General features: G+C 53.1%; 1 protein-coding gene across 10 annotated transcripts in view; it reads left to right on the top strand.

Annotated features, from left to right (window-relative positions):
• Window positions 1–17648, top strand: part of TCOF1 (treacle ribosome biogenesis factor 1) — a 42360-nt gene extending 24712 nt beyond the window's left edge. For 2 of the 10 annotated variants that reach the window (XM_016954040.4, XM_016954044.4), the window contains 11 exons: window positions 425–535; window positions 5273–5459; window positions 7264–7400; window positions 8924–9037; window positions 9337–9556; window positions 10088–10170; window positions 10752–10932; window positions 13654–14214; window positions 15710–15807; window positions 16378–16426; window positions 17167–17648. In XM_016954040.4, the coding sequence (XP_016809529.3) occupies window positions 425–535; window positions 5273–5459; window positions 7264–7400; window positions 8924–9037; window positions 9337–9556; window positions 10088–10170; window positions 10752–10932; window positions 13654–14214; window positions 15710–15807; window positions 16378–16404 (1719 nt within the window). In that variant the 3' untranslated portion in view covers window positions 16405–16426; window positions 17167–17648. Of the gene's footprint in view, window positions 1–424; window positions 536–1101; window positions 2003–5272; window positions 5460–7263; window positions 7401–8923; window positions 9038–9336; window positions 9557–10087; window positions 10171–10751; window positions 10933–13653; window positions 14215–15709; window positions 15808–16377; window positions 16427–17166 lie in introns of those variants that run through there. The other 8 variants (XM_016954042.4, XM_054684700.2, XM_016954046.4 and 5 more) reach the window with 6 other exon arrangements.
• The last annotated feature ends 234 nt before the right edge of the window (window positions 17649–17882 follow it).

Here is a 17882-nt window from a genome sequence, read left to right on the forward strand (position 1 = left end):
GGAGGGGATGATAGCCAGTGGAACACTTCTAGGCGGCTCCTGCTTTTGGCTGGGGGTGTTACAACCGGAGGTGAACTGTGCTGGGACCACTGGCTTGTGCCTGCAACCTTGTCCCAGGCTGCTGTCACCTCTTGTCGAGACATTGGGCCAACAGCCCTGCAGCCCTCAGGTTTTAGCTGCATCGGAGTCATAAATCCCTTTCATGTTCGGAGTCAGCTCTGGAAGGAGCTAGAAGGGTGGAAGCATGATTCCAGTGGCTGTGGGGCAGGTCAGGCCAGCAGGTATCCCTGTGCATGTGCAGGAAGGGGCCACGCTGCCTCCCCTGGAAACCAGAGTGCCTGAGGGTCATTGCCTACTGGCTGTTTCCCCCTCAGCAAATGCCCCTCTCCCCGACCACGTGCTTATCCAGGTCTTGTCCCCTCAGAAGGACAGTAACTCCAAACCTGCCAGAAGCAAGGCCCTGGCCCCAGCACCCCCAGAGAGGAACACGGAGGGGTCCTCGGAGAGCAGTGAGGAAGAGCTGCCACTGACCCAGGTGCGCCATGCCTTCTCTCTGCAGATGCTGCAGGATCAGAGCTGGGCTGGCGGGCCTTGCAGGAGAGGGTAGATCTTGCCCATAGGGAAAATCTCGCCATATTTAAACAGCACCTCACAGCTTCCAGAGCTCTTTCCTCTATTGTGACATTCATCTGAGCCCTGTGAGGCAGGCAGCAGTGGACAGTTAAACATACAGGCTTCAGAGCCAGGTGGTGTTGGGGCGAAGCCCAGCTCTTCCACCCAACAGCCCCCGTGGTCCTGGGCAGATGCCTTTTCCCCTGTGTGAGGCTCAATGTTTCAGCCATAAAATGGGGACAGTACTGGCACCTCTCTCCTGCCTCTGTGCACTGGTGCCAGCACACAAGGTACTTGCCACAGTCCCCTGCCTAAGAAAGGGTGCCTGTTAACTGTGAGAAGGGCAGGGAGTGTTGCCCCATTTGACAGATTGGGTATCAAGCCTTAGAGTTGAAGCAGTTTCCCCAAATTCTCATGATTCATAAGAGGCTGAGGAAAAGTCCAAACGCTGGTCCCCTGGCTCCCTGTATCTCTCTGTTTTCTGTTTAGGACCAGGAGTCTTCTTGAATCCCATGAGCTCTGCCCAGGACCCTCTCTCAAGCACCTGTGGCATACCTTCATGTGCTCCACTGCACCCAGAGCTTAAGCCACAGTCCTGCTCAGGCTACACCTCCAAGGGTGGGACCAGGCCCACCTTATCTTCCTGTACTCCAGAGGCCCAAGTCAGCCATGCTGGTGTGGTCCAAGCTTCTGTGTGAACCCTGGCCCTTCCATCCGACAGCATTACCCTTTGTCCTCCTCTAGCCCCAAGCTCCCAGAAGCTTCTGCCAGGCACCTCAGAGCACCAGCTCCCCTGTCCCAGGGCCTAACCACAGATCCTGGAGTTCTGCAACCTCCAGACCAGAGCGGTCTCATGAACCACCTCCCCTTGAATATCACAAACCACATTGTTATCAATTCATCAGTAAGGTCAGATGCTGTTTGCACACCTCCAGCAATAGGGTGCTCACTGCCTCTCACTTTCCAATGGCACAGATTACAAAAGTAAAGAACAACCACCACCACCATCGGTAACTCCCTGTATTCGCATTTTTCTGCTTAATCTCCACAACAGCCCTATGAGGGTGGCTTCCTTTGTTGTTTGCATTTTAAGGAACTGGGAATGAGGCTCAGAGAAGTTGAGGGACCTGTCCCAGCATCACATGGCTGATGACAAGTGGACAGACCTGGTGTTTGAGCGCAGGCCATTCACATTCTGACCCATTGCCTGGCGCTGCCCCGACACTCTCCTCTCCCGGGCTTGGGCATTGCCCTCTGGCTCTGTGTGGAGCCTTTACGAGGCCACCTGCCTCTCTGAGGGAGCTAAACAACTGGGAGGGAGGGGACTGCTCCCCCTTTCTCTATGGGGGTGGACTAACACAATTAAAATGAACATCCTGCTTAAACTGAACCATTTAATTGGTATGTTAGTCCTGAAGATTCTGGAGTCTCTATTTAAAAAGCAGAAAAGAAGTCAGCGGTTTGTACATTCCCCCAGGAGGATTCGGGGAAGACGGGCATAGCCCGGGGAAGCTGCAGCCTCTTCCTGATTGAGAGATTTTTAGTTCCTAATCCCCAGCTCACTAATTATGATTATTTTCATTATTGTACATGTATTGAGCACCTCTCTATTGACAAGTTTCAGTCTGATTTTATTAGCCCATCAGTGGGGAAAGGGATTGAGGCCAGGGTGGTGGGCAGAGTCCCAGGCTAGGAGGCAGGGATAGATACCTTGGCTCCATTCCTAGACCCCTCGCTGTGCCTCCGCCCTGTTGTGCAGAGTAGACCTCAGGCCAGAGTCTGTGCTGGGGTCAGGACAGCTTCCGGATTTAAAAACAAGTAGGTGATACATATGTTAAATAACTTAATTTAGCTATTCCACAATGTATATGTGTATCAAAACATCATGTTATATACCACAAATATATGCAGTTTCACTTGTCAGTAATATAATTTTTTAAGGCCAACTTCTTCTATTAGTTTGTCAAAGATGTAGGCCCTGCTCTCGAAGTTTTAGGTTGAATCAAAGAAAAAAGAAACCTGTAAGAAACTAAATTCTGGTGTTAAATTGAGGCCTAGCGTAATTGGTTTTAGAAGGAGCTCCAGTCTGGTGCCTGGAGAGCTAACTTCTAATCCTGGCTCTGGCACCAGTTTGCTGGTTGCCCTGGGTGAGGCCACTTGCCTTCTCTGAGCCTCATTCATCTCAATCTCTGGGATGAGACTTCCTGGGTGGGTGGGGTGGACCTTGAGGCTCCAGGCCACATCCCCAGAGAGTAGAATTTCTCAGTCCCCTGGAGTGGGGCTGGCCTAGATCTGTTAAGCAGCAGCCCCAGGCAATTCTGAGAGAGGTTCTTGGAGTGTTTGTTGCCTTTGTGGTCATGTCCCTTGCCAGGGTCCGCAGCCTAGGCCATCAGCCCCTTCTCCCCACTCTGTGACTTGCTGGAATGAAGGCACAGTTAGAATGAGCTCAGCTTTGACAGGAGGGGGTGAGCACTGTCCAGAAAGCCCTTAGGTTTGGTTCTGCAGGCATCAGACCTACAGGTAGGAGGGGTATCCCAGGGTTCCCTCTGGGTCCTTACTGCCCAGCACCTATAGGGAAGTACAACCAAATGTTCAGGCAGTGCTGGTTTTGCTGCTTCACTCCCATCAGTTTTTTTTCTAACTGACCCCAGAACTACATTCCTGTGTATACTGTGCTTTGCAGTTTCCACAGTGCATTAGAACCCCTCCAGTGAATGAGCCCAGGCTGGGATAACTACTAGCCGTTTCATTAAATGGGAAACTGAGGATCAGAAAGTTGAGGGGCTTGACCACACAGTGAAGTCATGAGAGAGGCGTAATGAGAAGCAGGTCTCCCCCTATACCCTGGGCAAGCTTCACTGCCCACCTTTATGAACTCTACAGGCTAATGCCCCGCCCCAACCCCCCACAGCCAAGCCCCCTGCACCACCTCCCTCCTACGGACCAGAGGCCCAGTGGGGTGGCGTGGGCAGGTGGAACTAACAGGAGGCTTTTGCTGCTGAGCTGCTTTTAACATCCCAAGACGCTATTGTTTGCCTCAGTGGGTTCGTTGCTTCTCTTCGTCCCCGACAATCTGTTCCTGTCTTCACATATATATAGATCCCCCCTCCCTCAACTGTAAGCCTTCTCCCACTTTCCATCCTTCTCTTTTTTATATCGTGGGAAGGAAGGCTCTGGAAGTGGCAGATCAGAGCAGCCGCGGGGGAGGCTATTTGGCAGGGGTAGGAAAGGCCTAAGCCCAGAGAAGCTTCCACCCTCAGGCAGGCACCTTTCTGTTTTACTTTTTACTTTATGCCTCTCCACAGCACCTTAGCACCCTGAGGAGCCAGGTGTGCTAAGTCAGGCTCAGGGGGTAAACAGGATGGTGAAACAGAGACCAGTCTGGACCTGACTCCACTCCTCTCTTAGCCTCAGGCAGCTCCCTCTTCCTGCCCTCCAGCTCTTCACTGGCCAGAGAGGGAGCAGAGCTCAAACCAGATCTGACATTTGGGGAATGGAAAGTAGACCTAACCAGCTCCCTGGCTCACAGCCATGTGTGTTCTCGTTAGCTGGAGGTTCAGGAAGGAAATGGGCCTGGAGATGCCCTCGTGTGCAGTGAACATGTTCAGGGATGGTGCAGTTCAAAACCAGACTGGCCTGCAGAATACCAGGGAGCTGCTGTTGCTTGTTTGCTTTTTCTTTTATTGTTTCCTTGGAAAATTTAAAGCATACCCAAAGATAGAATAATGTAAAGAACCCCCACGTACCATCCCCAGCCTCAACAGTTAGGAACTCCTGAGCAGGCTCGTTTCACGCAAACCCTCCACTCAGTTCCCCAACGCCCCTGGATTACTTTGCAGCCAGTCTCAGACATGTCAGCTCATCCACCAGGATTTCAGTATGCAGCTCTCAGTTATGAGGACTTTTTTAAGCACAACTACGATACAATGTCACACCTAATAAGTTGATCTACCCAGTCAGTGTCCCTATTTCCCTGATTGTCTCATGGAGTTCAGTTAAAGGCCACATACGGCATTGAGTTATTAATCCTCTAAGTCTTAATCTGTTGGTTCTCACCCACTCACCCAACCCTTGTTTCTCTTGTGCATTTTTTTGTTGAAGAAACTGAATTGGTATAGCTGGGGAGTTTCATCCTGGGCCATGTATCAGGAGGGCTGCGTCAGAACCTCTGGGGTTGGGGCAACTAGACTGTAAATACCTCCCCAGGTGAATTGCATATTCCAACCAGGCAGCCTTGGAAAACTGCTTAGACCACTCCCTGCATTCAGCAAGTAACTGTCTCTGAAGCCAGCCGGGGAAAGAAGGCAGAATTGGACATTCTGGCCGTGGCTTTGCTTCCAGTAGGGACAGCAGCCTTGGGTCGCTCCCTTTCCCTCTGGGCTTGTGGTTTTCCCACTTTGTATAAGGGAGCTGATCCTGCTGAATGTAGGGCTTCACTGTGAGGGTCAGGTGGGCTCTGTGAGTTGTGAAGTGCTGTGCTGGGTCTTAGCAGATGTGTGGGGTGGGAGGGGGCACCCTGGGCAGCTGGAATGGCTTCTGTGCCCAGCTGCCCCGAGCTCAGTGGACCCCTTGCCTTGTAAAACACTCCCTAACCCCATCACCTCCTTTCCCTGGCCAAGCCTTTAATCACTGGGGGGGTGTTTTGTTTTTGTTTTTCAAGGTGATTAAACCCCCTCTGATTTTTGTCGACCCTAATCGTAGTCCAGCTGGCCCAGCTGCTACACCCGCACAAGCCCAGGCTGCAAGCACCCCGAGGAAGGGCCGAGCCTCGGAGAGCACAGCCAGGAGCTCCTCCTCCGAGAGCGAGGATGAGGACGTGATCCCCGCTACACAGTGCTTGACTCCTGGTGAGCGCAGCCCTTATGCAGTGGTGGGAGGGGCTGCCAGCACTGCCCCACATTGAGGCCCAGAAGGGACAGGACACTGGCTGAGTCACATAGCAAGGTGTTGGTCGGGAGGGGCTTGGGGTCAGGTCTCTGGGCCCTGCATTAGCCATTCTGATTAGGGCCTGGCTCAGACCTGCAGTTCTGGGGGAATAGTTGCCAGAGCTTTTTTGTGGCAGCCCCAGGCATGGAGCCCAGACCAGTGGCTAGAAGCTGCAGGGACCAGGTTCCTACATAGTCTAAGAAAGAATTCTGTATCAGTTGACTGCCTGTGGAACAAGTGGTCAGGGTGGTAGTGAGCTTCCCGTCCTTGGTGGCATGTAAAGTAGGTTAGGCAATTCCTAAGCCAGAGACATCACAGGGATAGATTTCATCTATCAGAGAGACAGGACCAATCTGAGGTTTCTTTGACTTCTGAGAATCTGTGATTCTACCAATAACAGGAAAAGGGTTAATGTTACTATTACAGTTATTGTAACAGTTTTACAAGCAATAATACCTGACCCTGATAGGACAATTTAAAAATACAGGCGGGTGCAGTGGCTCACGCCTATAATCCTAGCTCTTTGGGAGGCTGAGGCAGGCAGATCACCTGAGATCAGGAGTTCAAGACCAGCCTGGGTAACATGGTGAAACCCCGTCTCTACTAAAAATACAAAAAATTAGCCTGGCGGGCGCCTGTAATCCCAGGTACTTGAGAGGGTAAGCCACGAGAATTGCTTGAACCCAGGAGGCAGAAGTTGCAGTGATCTGAGATGTGGCCACAGCACTCCAGCCTGGGCGACAGTGAGACTGTCTCAAAAAAACAGAAAGCAGGCAAAATACAGATTACTGCTGGGCATGGTGGTTCGCACCTGTAATCCCAGCACTTTAGAAGGCCAAGGTAGGAAGATCACTTGAGCCCAGGAGTTCAAGACCAGCCTGGGCAACATAGTGAGAGCCTTATCTCTACCTATCTACCTACCTACATACATATATACATATACATATACATGTACATATACATATACGTGTGTGTGTATGTGTGTATATTTTTTTAATAAAAATACAGATTAGCACATAAGAAACTATATCACCTGTAATTCTGCCCCAAATAATTACTGTTAACATTTGACAAATGCTAACTTTATAAAAACCTAAAATATACGTGTGTTTTTAAAGCAAGACCATACTGTATCTAATGCTCAGTAACCTTTACTGGATATTTTATGACATCGGGTTTTTTTCATCTTTACATATTTGCAGCACAATTCCTAATGGCTACAAAGAAATCCCTTGGGTGGACATGCCACAGTGTGTGTAGCCAGCACCATGTTGGAGGAAGCAGAGGGTTTTGTTTCAGGGTGGAGGGGTGAGGGAGTTGGCTGTTATAAACAGTGCTTTGAAGAACATGCATGTAACCAGGCCTCTGCAGATAACCACGGGGACTCTTAGGAGAGATGATTTTAACTGCAAGGAGAGTCGTTTGGTGCCGGTGCTCTGGCCCATTGCTCAGGAGTGGCAGCCCGACCAGTTGGGAGGGGAGGGGATGAGGAAGCCTGGGGTCACCCCCAGAGCAGCCATTTGAGCTCCCTGAGCCTTGTCAAATGACATAATGACATCTCCTGCCTGGGAGGCTTGGAGAGGGAAGTAAACAAGCTTCTACCTCTGTAAGCCCTGAGCACAGCTCTAGATCACCAGCACAGGCTGGTAAATTGGGTTATTGCCGCTGCTGAGGAGGCGATGGGGCTTTTGTGCCCTGATGTGCCCCCGTCTCGCTCCATTTCAGGCATCAGAACCAATGTGGTGACCATGCCCACTGCCCACCCAAGAATAGCCCCCAAAGCCAGCATGGCTGGGGCCAGCAGCAGCAAGGAGTCCAGTCGGATATCAGATGGCAAGAAACAGGAGGGACCAGCCACTCAGGTACCTGGTGGGCAAGGGAGGGTAATGCAGGCCAGGCCAGTGGGGTGGGGCCCTACTTCCATACTTACCCACATGTGCTGATGGGATGGCCTGCAATTGCTGTTACCCCCACACTCCAGAGGTCGTGGCCTCACAGCCAGAGGCTTTCTGGCCTCCTAGCTACAACCCCCCAAATCACCTTTGAGTTATGAGGAAGAGTAATCTGGGGACACAGCCTCCTGGCCAAGCAAGCCCTGCAGCACTCGAGTCCCTCACGAGATTTTCCAGCATAGTGGGGCTTTTGATTTTTTTTCTTCCAGTTTTGGAATGCCATGAACAAAAGTTGCCCTTTTTTGGTGTTTGTAATAGTGACTTCAGCATTCTTCCAAGCCTTCACCATCTTCAGTGCATTTTTATTTGGTCCTTGCCTGAATCTAAAAGCTGGGCATTTTAGGGTTAATGGCTGGTGCATTGTTTAGATCATAAAACTTAGCACACATCCCCACCCCAAGGGCTGCGATGTGACCAGCATTCAGCAAGGCCGGAACCCGGGTCTTCTGAGACCCAGTTCATTGCTCTTTGGGCCATATCAGTCTGGTTTCCCATCCCATTGAGAGGATGAAGTCCATGACACACTCTGACCTCTCTTCCTGAGGGGTGGGCTAGGGGGGTGTTGTGGGGGGCAGGGCTGGTGTGCCACCCACTCCCTGGGCTCATCACAAGCTCCAGGTCAAAAACTTCTGGGAACATGGGTGTCGGATGGGAAATCAGGCTGTGGTCACTGCATCCATGAGCATCGGTTCCTGCCAGGTCCTAGGGATACTGCAGGAACCAAGACAGGGACAAGGAATTCCCAGGCCAGTCAGGGAGTGGTGAGGGGCAGCGATTAAACAAGGAAACCCACATATAAATAAAAGTATTCACCAGCTGGTAGGAGAGGAAACAATAAAAACTAGAGACTAGTGGGGTGACCTGCTATATGAAGGCCACCTGAGACAGCGATGCTTAAGCAGAAAAAGCAGCCAGTCACAGGATGAGCTGGGCCACCCTCCAGGCAGGGAAACTGCAGGGACCGGGTCTTTGGGGGAAGCGCTTGGGGATGAGGGAAACTGAGAGGTGGGGACAGCTGGATGAGGAGCTGGGGGAGAGGAGATGAGCCAGGCCATGGCAAGGGCCACGCCACATTTGAAGGCTCTCAGCAAGGGGTCATGCCCAATTTCCATGCCCACCACTCTCCCTGACTGCTAGTGGGTATAAGAAGTAGAGATGGGGGTCCACCAGGTTGGAGATTATCCCCAGTGAAGGTGCAGATTGAGTAGTGGGGCCTAAGCTGCTTCCCTGCCCTGGGCTGGGAACTGTCCCTTGCTCCTTGAGAACAATGTGATTAGCTCATAACCTGAAGCCTGCCACCAATTTTGCCCCTTTGACTGCCCCTCAGTCCCTGCTCCAGCCCTCACCCCAGCCAGACAGCATCTGACCAGGGTGTGGCACAGCTGGCATCCCAAGGACTTGTGAGTCTCAGGGCTACCTCTTGCCACCCACAGGTGTCAAAGAAGAACCCAGCTTCCCTCCCACTGACCCAGGCTACCCTGAAGGTCCTCGCCCAGAAAGCCAGTGAGGCTCAGCCTCCTGTTGCCAGGACCCAGCCTTCAAGTGGGGTGAGCTTGGGGAGCCAGGGGAAGCAAGCCCACGGAGCATAGAAGGTGCAGGCGTGGCCCTGCATCCCGGCACCAGCACTCACCTGCCCCATGACCTCTGCACTTGGTTTGCCTCCCTGGGCCTCAGTGGCCTAATCTGTAAGAAGGAATTACAGTACCTTTCGTAGTTGGAAGGATCAAATGAGGCTGCATGTGTGCCCCATCTAACACAGTTCCTGGCCCTACAGAAGTGTTCAGGAAGGACCAGGTCTTACTTGCCCTAATTTTTCCTTCCATTCCTTCTCCTTTCACCGAATTAGGTTGACAGTGCTGTGGGAACACTCCCTGCAACAAGTCCCCAGAGCAGCTCCGTCCAGGCCAAAGGGACCAACAAGCTCAGAAAACCTAAGCTTCCTGAGGTCCAGCAGGCCACCAAAGCCCCTGAGAGCTCAGATGACAGTGAGGACAGCAGCGACAGTTCTTCAGGGAGTGAGGAAGATGCTGAAGGGCCCCAGGGGGCCAAGTCGGCCCACACGCTGGGTGAGGGTGCCAGGGGAAAGGCAAGGGTGGGCCAGGAAGAGGGTGTTGTGTGGCCTGGTGAAGCCATAGCTCTGGCCTCAGCTCCGTATCTCAGACTCATTCTGCACCTGTGGCTGAGCCTGGGCCTCAGTTTCCCCACCTGTACAACTTCATGAGGAAGTCAATCCAAATGATTTCAGAGACCTGACTTTGCTGTTTGACCACTCTCAGCTTTTTGGTATCAGACTCCCTTCACTGGCTCCCAAAAACTCCAGGGCCATGTTTCTGGAACAGTGGAAAGCAGGGAAATAGAAATGGGGCCTCAGGAATTAGAAATAAGGCTTTGGCATTCAGATGTCGCACCTAGCATGCTGTGACTAGCGATGAGTGTGCAAGGAGTGTTGAAGCAGTAGGAAGACTTGTGGTGAGGCGGGGCAGGGGATGGGGGTGAGGGACCTGCAGAGAGACCAGGGCCTTCCTGAAGGGCTCTGCCCTTCCCGGCTGGCAGGGGCCACCTGGGGCTACCAACAGGATACTGTGCTTCTCCGGTAGGTCCCACCCCCTCCAGGACAGAGACCCTGGTGGAGGAGACCGCAGCAGAGTCCAGCGAGGATGATGTGGTGGCGCCATCCCAGGTAACTGCAAGGGAGAGGACTGGCAGCCCATAGGCCTTAGGGTGGAGCCCTAGGCCAGGCTCCTGTCTACCCGATCCCTCAGGTCAGGGGTCTGGGTCCCCTCTCTTCACAGAGGCCTTGGGCAAGGTCCTGTCTGCAAGGCACCACGTGTGGCCCAGCCAGCAGACCACAGCCAGGCTGCCTCCGTCCCCTCATAGAGCCCTGAGTAGCTGACCCTTGGGGTCTATAGAAGGGATTGACCTTGATTCTGGGTGATGTCCGGACAAAAACATTCTTTAGCAGATTTATTTTAAGGTTACTATCTGTATGTGGCAAAAGCTAGTAATTTTCCATTTGTATTAATAAGAAATTTCCTTTTTAAATGTGCCTGTCTAGAAAGTGTATTAATTAAAATAGTTCAGGAGGCACACGCCAAGGGCTGAAGTGCTGCTCTGTGCCTTGCTGTCCACCCACTCTGCACTGATAGGGCAGGGTGATCCTAGAGGCCCCAGGCTGCTTTCCTCACAGCAGGCCATGACTCGGGCTGGGTTATGGCAGTGGGGTGGGGTGGTGGCAGCCTCTTTCACAATGGGCTTCTTCAGTCTCTCCTCTCAGGTTATATGACCCCTGGACTAACCCCAGCCAATTCCCAGGCCTCAAAAGCCACTCCCAAGCTAGACTCCAGCCCCTCAGTTTCCTCTACTCTGGCCGCCAAAGATGACCCAGATGGCAAGCAGGAGGCAAAGCCCCAACAGGCAGCAGGCATGTTGTCCCCTAAAACAGGTAAGTTAAGGTCTGCAGGAGGGACATAGCAGGACACAGAGGGACAGGGCAGTGGGCCCCTTCTTGCCCTCCTGTAGCAACAGTCCTCCCAACATGGTCCTGTCTGCCCCCAGAGCCTCTCCAAGTGAGACCTTGTGGCCTTGCATTGGACCTGAAGATGCTCATCAAAGTGCAGGTGGGGCCAGGTGCAGTGGCTCATGCCTATAATCCCAGCACTTTGGGAGGCCGAGGTGGGCAGATTGCTCAAGCCCAGGAGTTCAAGGCCAGCCTGGGCAACACAGAGAGACCCCATCTCTAAAATTTATTTTAATTAGCCGGTGTGATGGTGCACGCTTGTAGTCCCAATTACTTGAGAGGCCGAGGCAGAAGAATGACTTGAAGCCAGGAGGTTGAGGCTATAGTGAGCCATGATCATGCCACTACACTCCAGCCAGGGTGGTACGGTGAGACCCTGTCTCAAAAAAAAATTACAGGTGGGCCCCACGCCCAGGTGTCTGGCTCCCATGGCCCTGGACAGCCTGGAAGTGGGGGTGTATCCAGCCCTGGGTGGTGCTGATGCACCTGGTAGGATAGCCCTTGCCTCAGAGGAAGCTGCGTCTTTTGGCTTGTGGAGCAAGCGTTGGCTCTCTCCAACCATCCCCATCAACTTTTCTTCCCTGTAAATAGGCTCACGGTGTGGGGTGTGGGCCATGGGCCTCAGAGGATAGCTTAGACAATAGGCTGACAGTCACGTTTGGAGGACACTCAGCACATGCAGGAGACCCCAGGCAGTAGACTGGCCCCAGGCTGTTCTGACTCATTGTAAAGCCTTGGAAATCCCCTGGCCACTCTGGACCTCTGTGTCTTAACCATACAAAACAGCAGTTGATGTATCCAGTCTGTGTCAAGGCATGGCACATGTAGAAAATAGTCACATTGTATTTGGAGGGCAGACTGGATTATTCAATTCACCCAACCTGGGGCATCCACTATCCCTGACCCTACTGGAGCTAAGGGTCAAATATGTACCAGCTGGGCACACTTGGGACAGCTCCAGGGCTTCCCCAGCCTTGGTGTTCTGGGTGATTGCAGATAAGCAGCAGAAAAGTGGGCCTGGCGCAGTGGTTCGTGCCTATAATCCCAGCACTTTGGGAGGCCAGGGCGAGTGGCTCACTTGAGGTCAGGAGTTCGAGACCAGCCTGGCCAACATGGTGAAACCTTGTCTCTACTAAAAATACAAAAAACTAGCCAGCATGATGGCAGGCACCTGTACTCCCAGCAACTCAGGAGGCTGAGGCAGGAGAATCGCTTGAACCTGGGAGGTAGAGGTTGCAGTGAGCTGAGATTGCGCCACCGCACTCCAGCCTGGGCAACAGAGCAAAACTCTGTCTCAAAAAAAAAAAAAAAAAGGCAGCAGCAGAAACGTAGGCTCTGGGGAGAGAGGTTTCCGGGGCTAACTGCCCTCCCCAGCTTCCCTCTCCATTGGCTCCTGCCATCTTGAAGAATCCCCAGAGGATGGAATTGGGCCTCCAGCCGTCCCGGGGACCCCTCTGCCTAACCTGGCCTGCCCTGCCCAGTCCACCTCCCCCAGCCCACCGCAGCTGTAGAGCCAAAAGTCGCCAGAAATCCTGGGTGGGGCTGAGGGGCCAGGCTCACTGCATGCTGCAGGGGGCAGCCCTAGCCTCAGTGTGACATGAGTACCACATAGAGTGTGACATGGAGTATCCACCTGGGCCTTCCTCCAGGCAAACACCTCCAGGACCAAACCACCAAGCCACCTTTCAGAGCCCAGTGTGCAGGAGTGTTGTGCCCATGAGACCCAGAATGGGGCAAAGACCTCCAAGTCACTTGGAAGTTAGAGCCGGTGAGGAGACCCAGTCATGGGGCTTTCAGCTGCAGCTTGCCCCAGGCTGGGTCGGAAGAGGAATTGCTGCTCACTTTCTTCCCCAACATTCTCTGTGAGAGGTGGTGCGACAAGGAGACATTTTAGAGGGGGCTGTGGAAGGTTTTTTTTTTTTACACGTGTAGTCAGCACACAATTATCAAAGGCAAGCAGAGGCGTGGAAAATTCTAAACAAAGGCTGCACCAGAAGTCTCTCTGGCAGGCAGTAAACCTGCTTAGTCAGCCACCACGTGTATATACACTGCACCCAGAGCTCCCCACCTTGCCTGGACCCCCTGACCAGGAAGGGCCGAGTGTGGGTAATCATCAGTTGAATGTCTGCATGGCCCCCACTTTTATTATAAATCTACAGTGTATCATAGGAAGCCTTACTGTTCATCCACCCCTCACGTTATAGACAGGGAAACAAAAGCCCTGGGAGGAGATGGGTCCTGGCCAGAATCACACTGAAAGTGGGTGGGAAAGTCAGACCTAGAACCCAGGTCTCCTTCCTCCCAGCTCCAGACTCCATCTCCCTCCTTTCTGAATTTTCATTCCATTGATAGATTTCAGGCCCTTTCATTAACATTCTGGAGTCATTTTCTGTCCCCCACCCTAACTGGAGTTTTTAGTATAAAGAGACAGGGAAAAGCTGTAAGTTAGAAACGAAGTCAGAGTGTGAAATTGGTGGAAAGGTGTGGAGACCAGCTGGGGCAGAGTGACCGCCAAGCCTTGCTCTCCCCATCTGTGCCATTGTAAGAAAAGATGGAGTCACTCCCTGCACCCTCTTTGCTCTTAGGTACCATAAGATCTGTCCCCCAACTCTCCGAGATCTGTGACCCCACATTCTCTCTCCATAGGTGGAAAAGAGGCTGCTTCAGGCACCACACCTCAGAAGTCCCGGAAGCCCAAGAAAGGGGCTGGGAACCCCCAAGCCTCAACCCTGGCGCTGCAAAGCAACATCGCCCAGTGCCTCCTGGGCCAACCCTGGCCCCTGAATGAGGCCCAGGTGCAGGCCTCAGTGGTGAAGGTCCTGACTGAGCTGCTGGAACAGGAAAGAAAGAAGGTGGTGGACACCACCAAGGAGAGCAGCAGGAAGGGCTGGGAGAGCCGCAAGCGCAAGCTATCGGGAGACCAGCTGGCTGCCAGGACCCCCAGGAGCAAGAAGAAGAAGAAGCTGGGGGCCAGGGAAGGTGGGGAGGCCTCTGTTTCCCCAGAAAAGACCTCCACGACTTCCAAGGGGAAAGCAAAGAGAGACAAAGCGAGTGGTGATGTCAAGGAGAAGAAAGGGAAGGGGTCTCTTGGCTCCCAAGGGGCCAAGGACGAGCCAGAAGAGGAGCTTCAGAAGGGGATGGGGAAGGTTGAAGGTGGAGATCAAAGCAACCCAAAGAGCAAGAAGGAGAAGAAGAAATCCGACAAGAGTGAGTGACCGCTTCTCCCAGCCCACCCCAAGGGCTGCTGGGCACCCCACGGGGGCGGGAGGGACCCTCAGCCAGCACCTGGTCTCATTCCTCCCATGTAGAAAAGAGAGGCTGAGACCAGCCTGGCCAACATGGCAAAACCCCGTCTCTACTAAAAATACAAAAAATTAGCTGGATGTGGTGGCGGGCACCTGTAATCTCAGCTACATGGGAGGCTGAGGCAGGAGAATTGCTTGAACCCGGGAGGCAGAGCTTGCAGTGAGCCGAGATCATGCATTGCACTCCAGCCTGGGTGACAGAGCAAGACTGTCAAAAAAAAAAAAGGCTGAGAAGTGGTTTGTCCAGAGTCACAGGGGCAGCTTGTGGCAAAGCCAGAACTCGATTCCAGAGCACTTGAGCCAGCACTGCCAGGAATGCTCCAGAAGGACGAGGAGTCATGTCCTCTTTCCCCAAGCCCAGTGCAGCAGATCTTGGAGGAACCTGCTTCTCCAGCCAGCTCCTGGGTGCAGAATGGACCAGGAACCAGACTGTCAGAATCCTCATCCCAAACCCTATCTTCTCTCTAGACCTCAGTCTTCCCTCCATAGTAACACTGGCCCTTTACTGAGTGCTATTCTAGACTCTGCATGCAGCAGGACCTCATTTAGGTAGAAATGAGGCTCAGCAGGTAGAAAACTGCGGCTCGGAGAAGTAGAGATGCTGTTCAGGGCCACAGAGTTTTGCTAGGTGGAGCCAGAGTCAAAACTAGGCAGCACTCTCGAGCATCGCCCTGGACGGTGGGTTGCCAGTGATGCCCGAAGAGCCAGCTCGTTCTGGAACAGAAGTCGGGCACCCTCAGAGCAGGACTTGCAGCCCCTTGGTGCTCAGAACTGTGCTAGATTTCCATTTACAGTAGGGATAGATAGTGTCCATTTAAAATAAATTTGTGGGAGTTTTAAAAAGTGAGTTGAGCTAAAGAAAAATGGTAGTCATCCAGGTGGTCCATGGATGGGACAGAAATCATGAGCTGGCCTCCAGGGGGCAGGTGAACTGGCCCTGCTGGGTGATCACCACAGCTGCCAGCCTGTTTTATTTTTATTTCTTGAGACAGGGTCTTGCTCTGTCACCCAGGCTGGAGTTCAGTGTCAGGAACGCAGCTCACTGCAGCCTCAGCCTCCCAAGCTCAAGCGATCCTCTTGCTTCAGCCCCCCAAATAGCTGGGACCACAGGCGTGCACCACCATCCCCAGCTAATTTTTGTATTTTTTGTAGAGACAGGTCTCACTATGTTGCCCAAGCTGGTCTTGAACTCCTGGGCTTAAGCAATCCTCCCGCCTCAGCCTCCGAAAGTGCTGGGATTGCAGGAATGAACCTCCACGCCCCGCCCTGCTGGCCTGTTGTGATGGCTCCTGGTGGTGTGGGGAAAGCTGGGAGCCCTGCCCTGTGCACCTCCCAACATTGACCCCAGCACTTAGGATTACCATCTGTTGTTCAGGAACTTTACTTTCTTCCCTTAGGAAAAAAAGACAAAGAAAAAAAAGAAAAGAAGAAGAAAGCAAAAAAGGCCTCAACCAAAGATTCTGAGTCACCGTCCCAGAAGAAAAAGAAGAAAAAGGTAGAGAGTTCCTGGGGTGTCTCAGGCCAGAAAACAGACCCAAACCCAAGCCCCCTCCTACACACCCAGACCTGGTTCCTGCCCCCTTCCCATTTTCGGGGCCCAGTGGGGGGCGTCAGGGGTTGTGACACACCAGGGAAGAGGCTGGCAGGGCATGTTCCCTGAGCACATGGAAGCCGTAGAAGTGGCCTGCCGGAGGTAGAAGGGTGTTGGGGAAGGAAGGAGAGACTCCCCCCAGCACAGGGAAACCAGGTAGACTGTGGCAGGTTTCCAGGTGAAAGGAAACGTTGCCTGGGCTGCGTGTGCCCCGGCTGGCAGGCTAGCCTTGAACAACAGCTGTCCTCATGGCCCGGGGCCTTAGCACCTCAGACACAGATGAAGTTCTCACCTTGGCCAGCAGGGCCTCAGCTGTATTTAGGAGAGCTGAACATCTGTTTGCCTCTGCCCTTGGAGGTCCCTGCAGACCCAGTGTCTGTTCTAGAGGAATTCACTAGTCCTCAGGAGGTGGGGGCAGCAGTGGGTGGGGAAAAGCTGCAGGTCTGAGAGCCTCTCGTACTTCCCTCCTCACAGAAGAAGACAGCAGAGCAGACTGTATGACGAGCACCAGCACCAGGCACAGGTACACTTCCCAATCATTCCTGAGCATTCAGGGTGGGAGGACAGTTCTGGTGTCCCCTGTGGTCCCAGAGAGCCAGGCAGACCTGATAGGTGGGCTGTAAGGGGAAAGGAGGCTGGGGAAAGAGGTTCTGTTGCCAAGGGTCCATGGGGCCAGTGGGGTGACATCAGGAGCTGGCACTGCAGCATCAGAAGGATCCAGAACAGTAATGGCAGTGGTGACACCGAGTGCACTCTGGGTGCAGGGGTTGTGCATGCTTTAGGGGGTGTGCCCTGGGATGGAGCCTGTTTGTAGGTGAGGTCGCATACAGCTTGGTTCCTCCTTCAATTGTGAGCAGTTCATTTTCCTCATGATCCTGTAACTTGGGGGCATTTTCTTTTGGGAAGGACGATGGTTTACTCAAGATGAGCTATCGTCATGGATCTGTGCTTCCTTATGGAGGACAGGCCCTGCCAAGTGGTGGTGACAGTTAGCTGCTCCACCTGGCTCTGCTGGCCCTGTGGTCACCCAGCCTCCTGTAAATGGGGGTGATGCAGAGCCCGCCTCCTGGGCCAGTGATGAGGCTTATGTGAAGCTAAACTAAACACTAAAGGACTCAGCCCAGTTCCCAGAACATTCCAGGTGCTAAAAAATGTCCACTGTGGTTAATGCCTCCCCCCTGCATTGGAGATGCCAGATTTCATTTTCCTTGCAGGGGAAAAGGGTCAGGAAATTTGACATCTGCATGTGTTTCCTTCCCCCAGGGATTTCCTAGCCGAGCAGTGGCCATCCCCATGCCTCTGACCTCCACCGACCTCTGCCCACCATGGGTTGGAACTAAACTGTTACCTTCCCTCGCTCCACAGAAGAAGACAGCCAGCTGCAGGGGTCCCTGTGCTGGCCAAGCCAGTGAGCCTGTGGGGAGGCTGGTCCAAGGAGAAAGTGGACCAGCTCCCATGACCTCACCCCACTCCCCCAACACGGGACGCTTCATATAGATGTGTACAGTATATGTATTTTTTTAAGTGACCTCCTCTCCTTCCACAGACCCCACATGCCCAAAGGCCTCGGGACTTCCCACCACCTTGCTCCACAGATCCAGCTAGGCCTGACCTGTGCCTCATCCCATGCCGCTCGGTCTCTGGCTGATCCCGAGGCTTTGTCTTCCTCTCGTCAGTTCTTTTGGTTGTGTTTTTTGTTTTTTTTTAATAACTCAAAAAAAAAAATAAAAGACTTGGAGGAAGGGTGCAAGCTCCCAGTGCATCTGGGGCACATGTTTCTTGGAAGGGACCGTCTCGCCGACACTCGGGATTCCTTCTTGCCTGCGTGTTGAGGCTATGGGTGACTGTGGTTAGTGGGACAGGCAGTGAGCAGTGAAGTGCCTGAGTGCCGAATTGGTGGGGAAGGCTTCCTGGATGAGGTGGCATCTAAACTAAAGGATGGTCATGGTTGATTTCCTGTTGCCAGAGTAAGTCATGTA

Source organism: Pan troglodytes, chromosome 4 (assembly GCF_028858775.2).
Source record: "Pan troglodytes isolate AG18354 chromosome 4, NHGRI_mPanTro3-v2.0_pri, whole genome shotgun sequence".
NCBI classification, from domain to species: Eukaryota; Metazoa; Chordata; class Mammalia; order Primates; family Hominidae; genus Pan; species Pan troglodytes.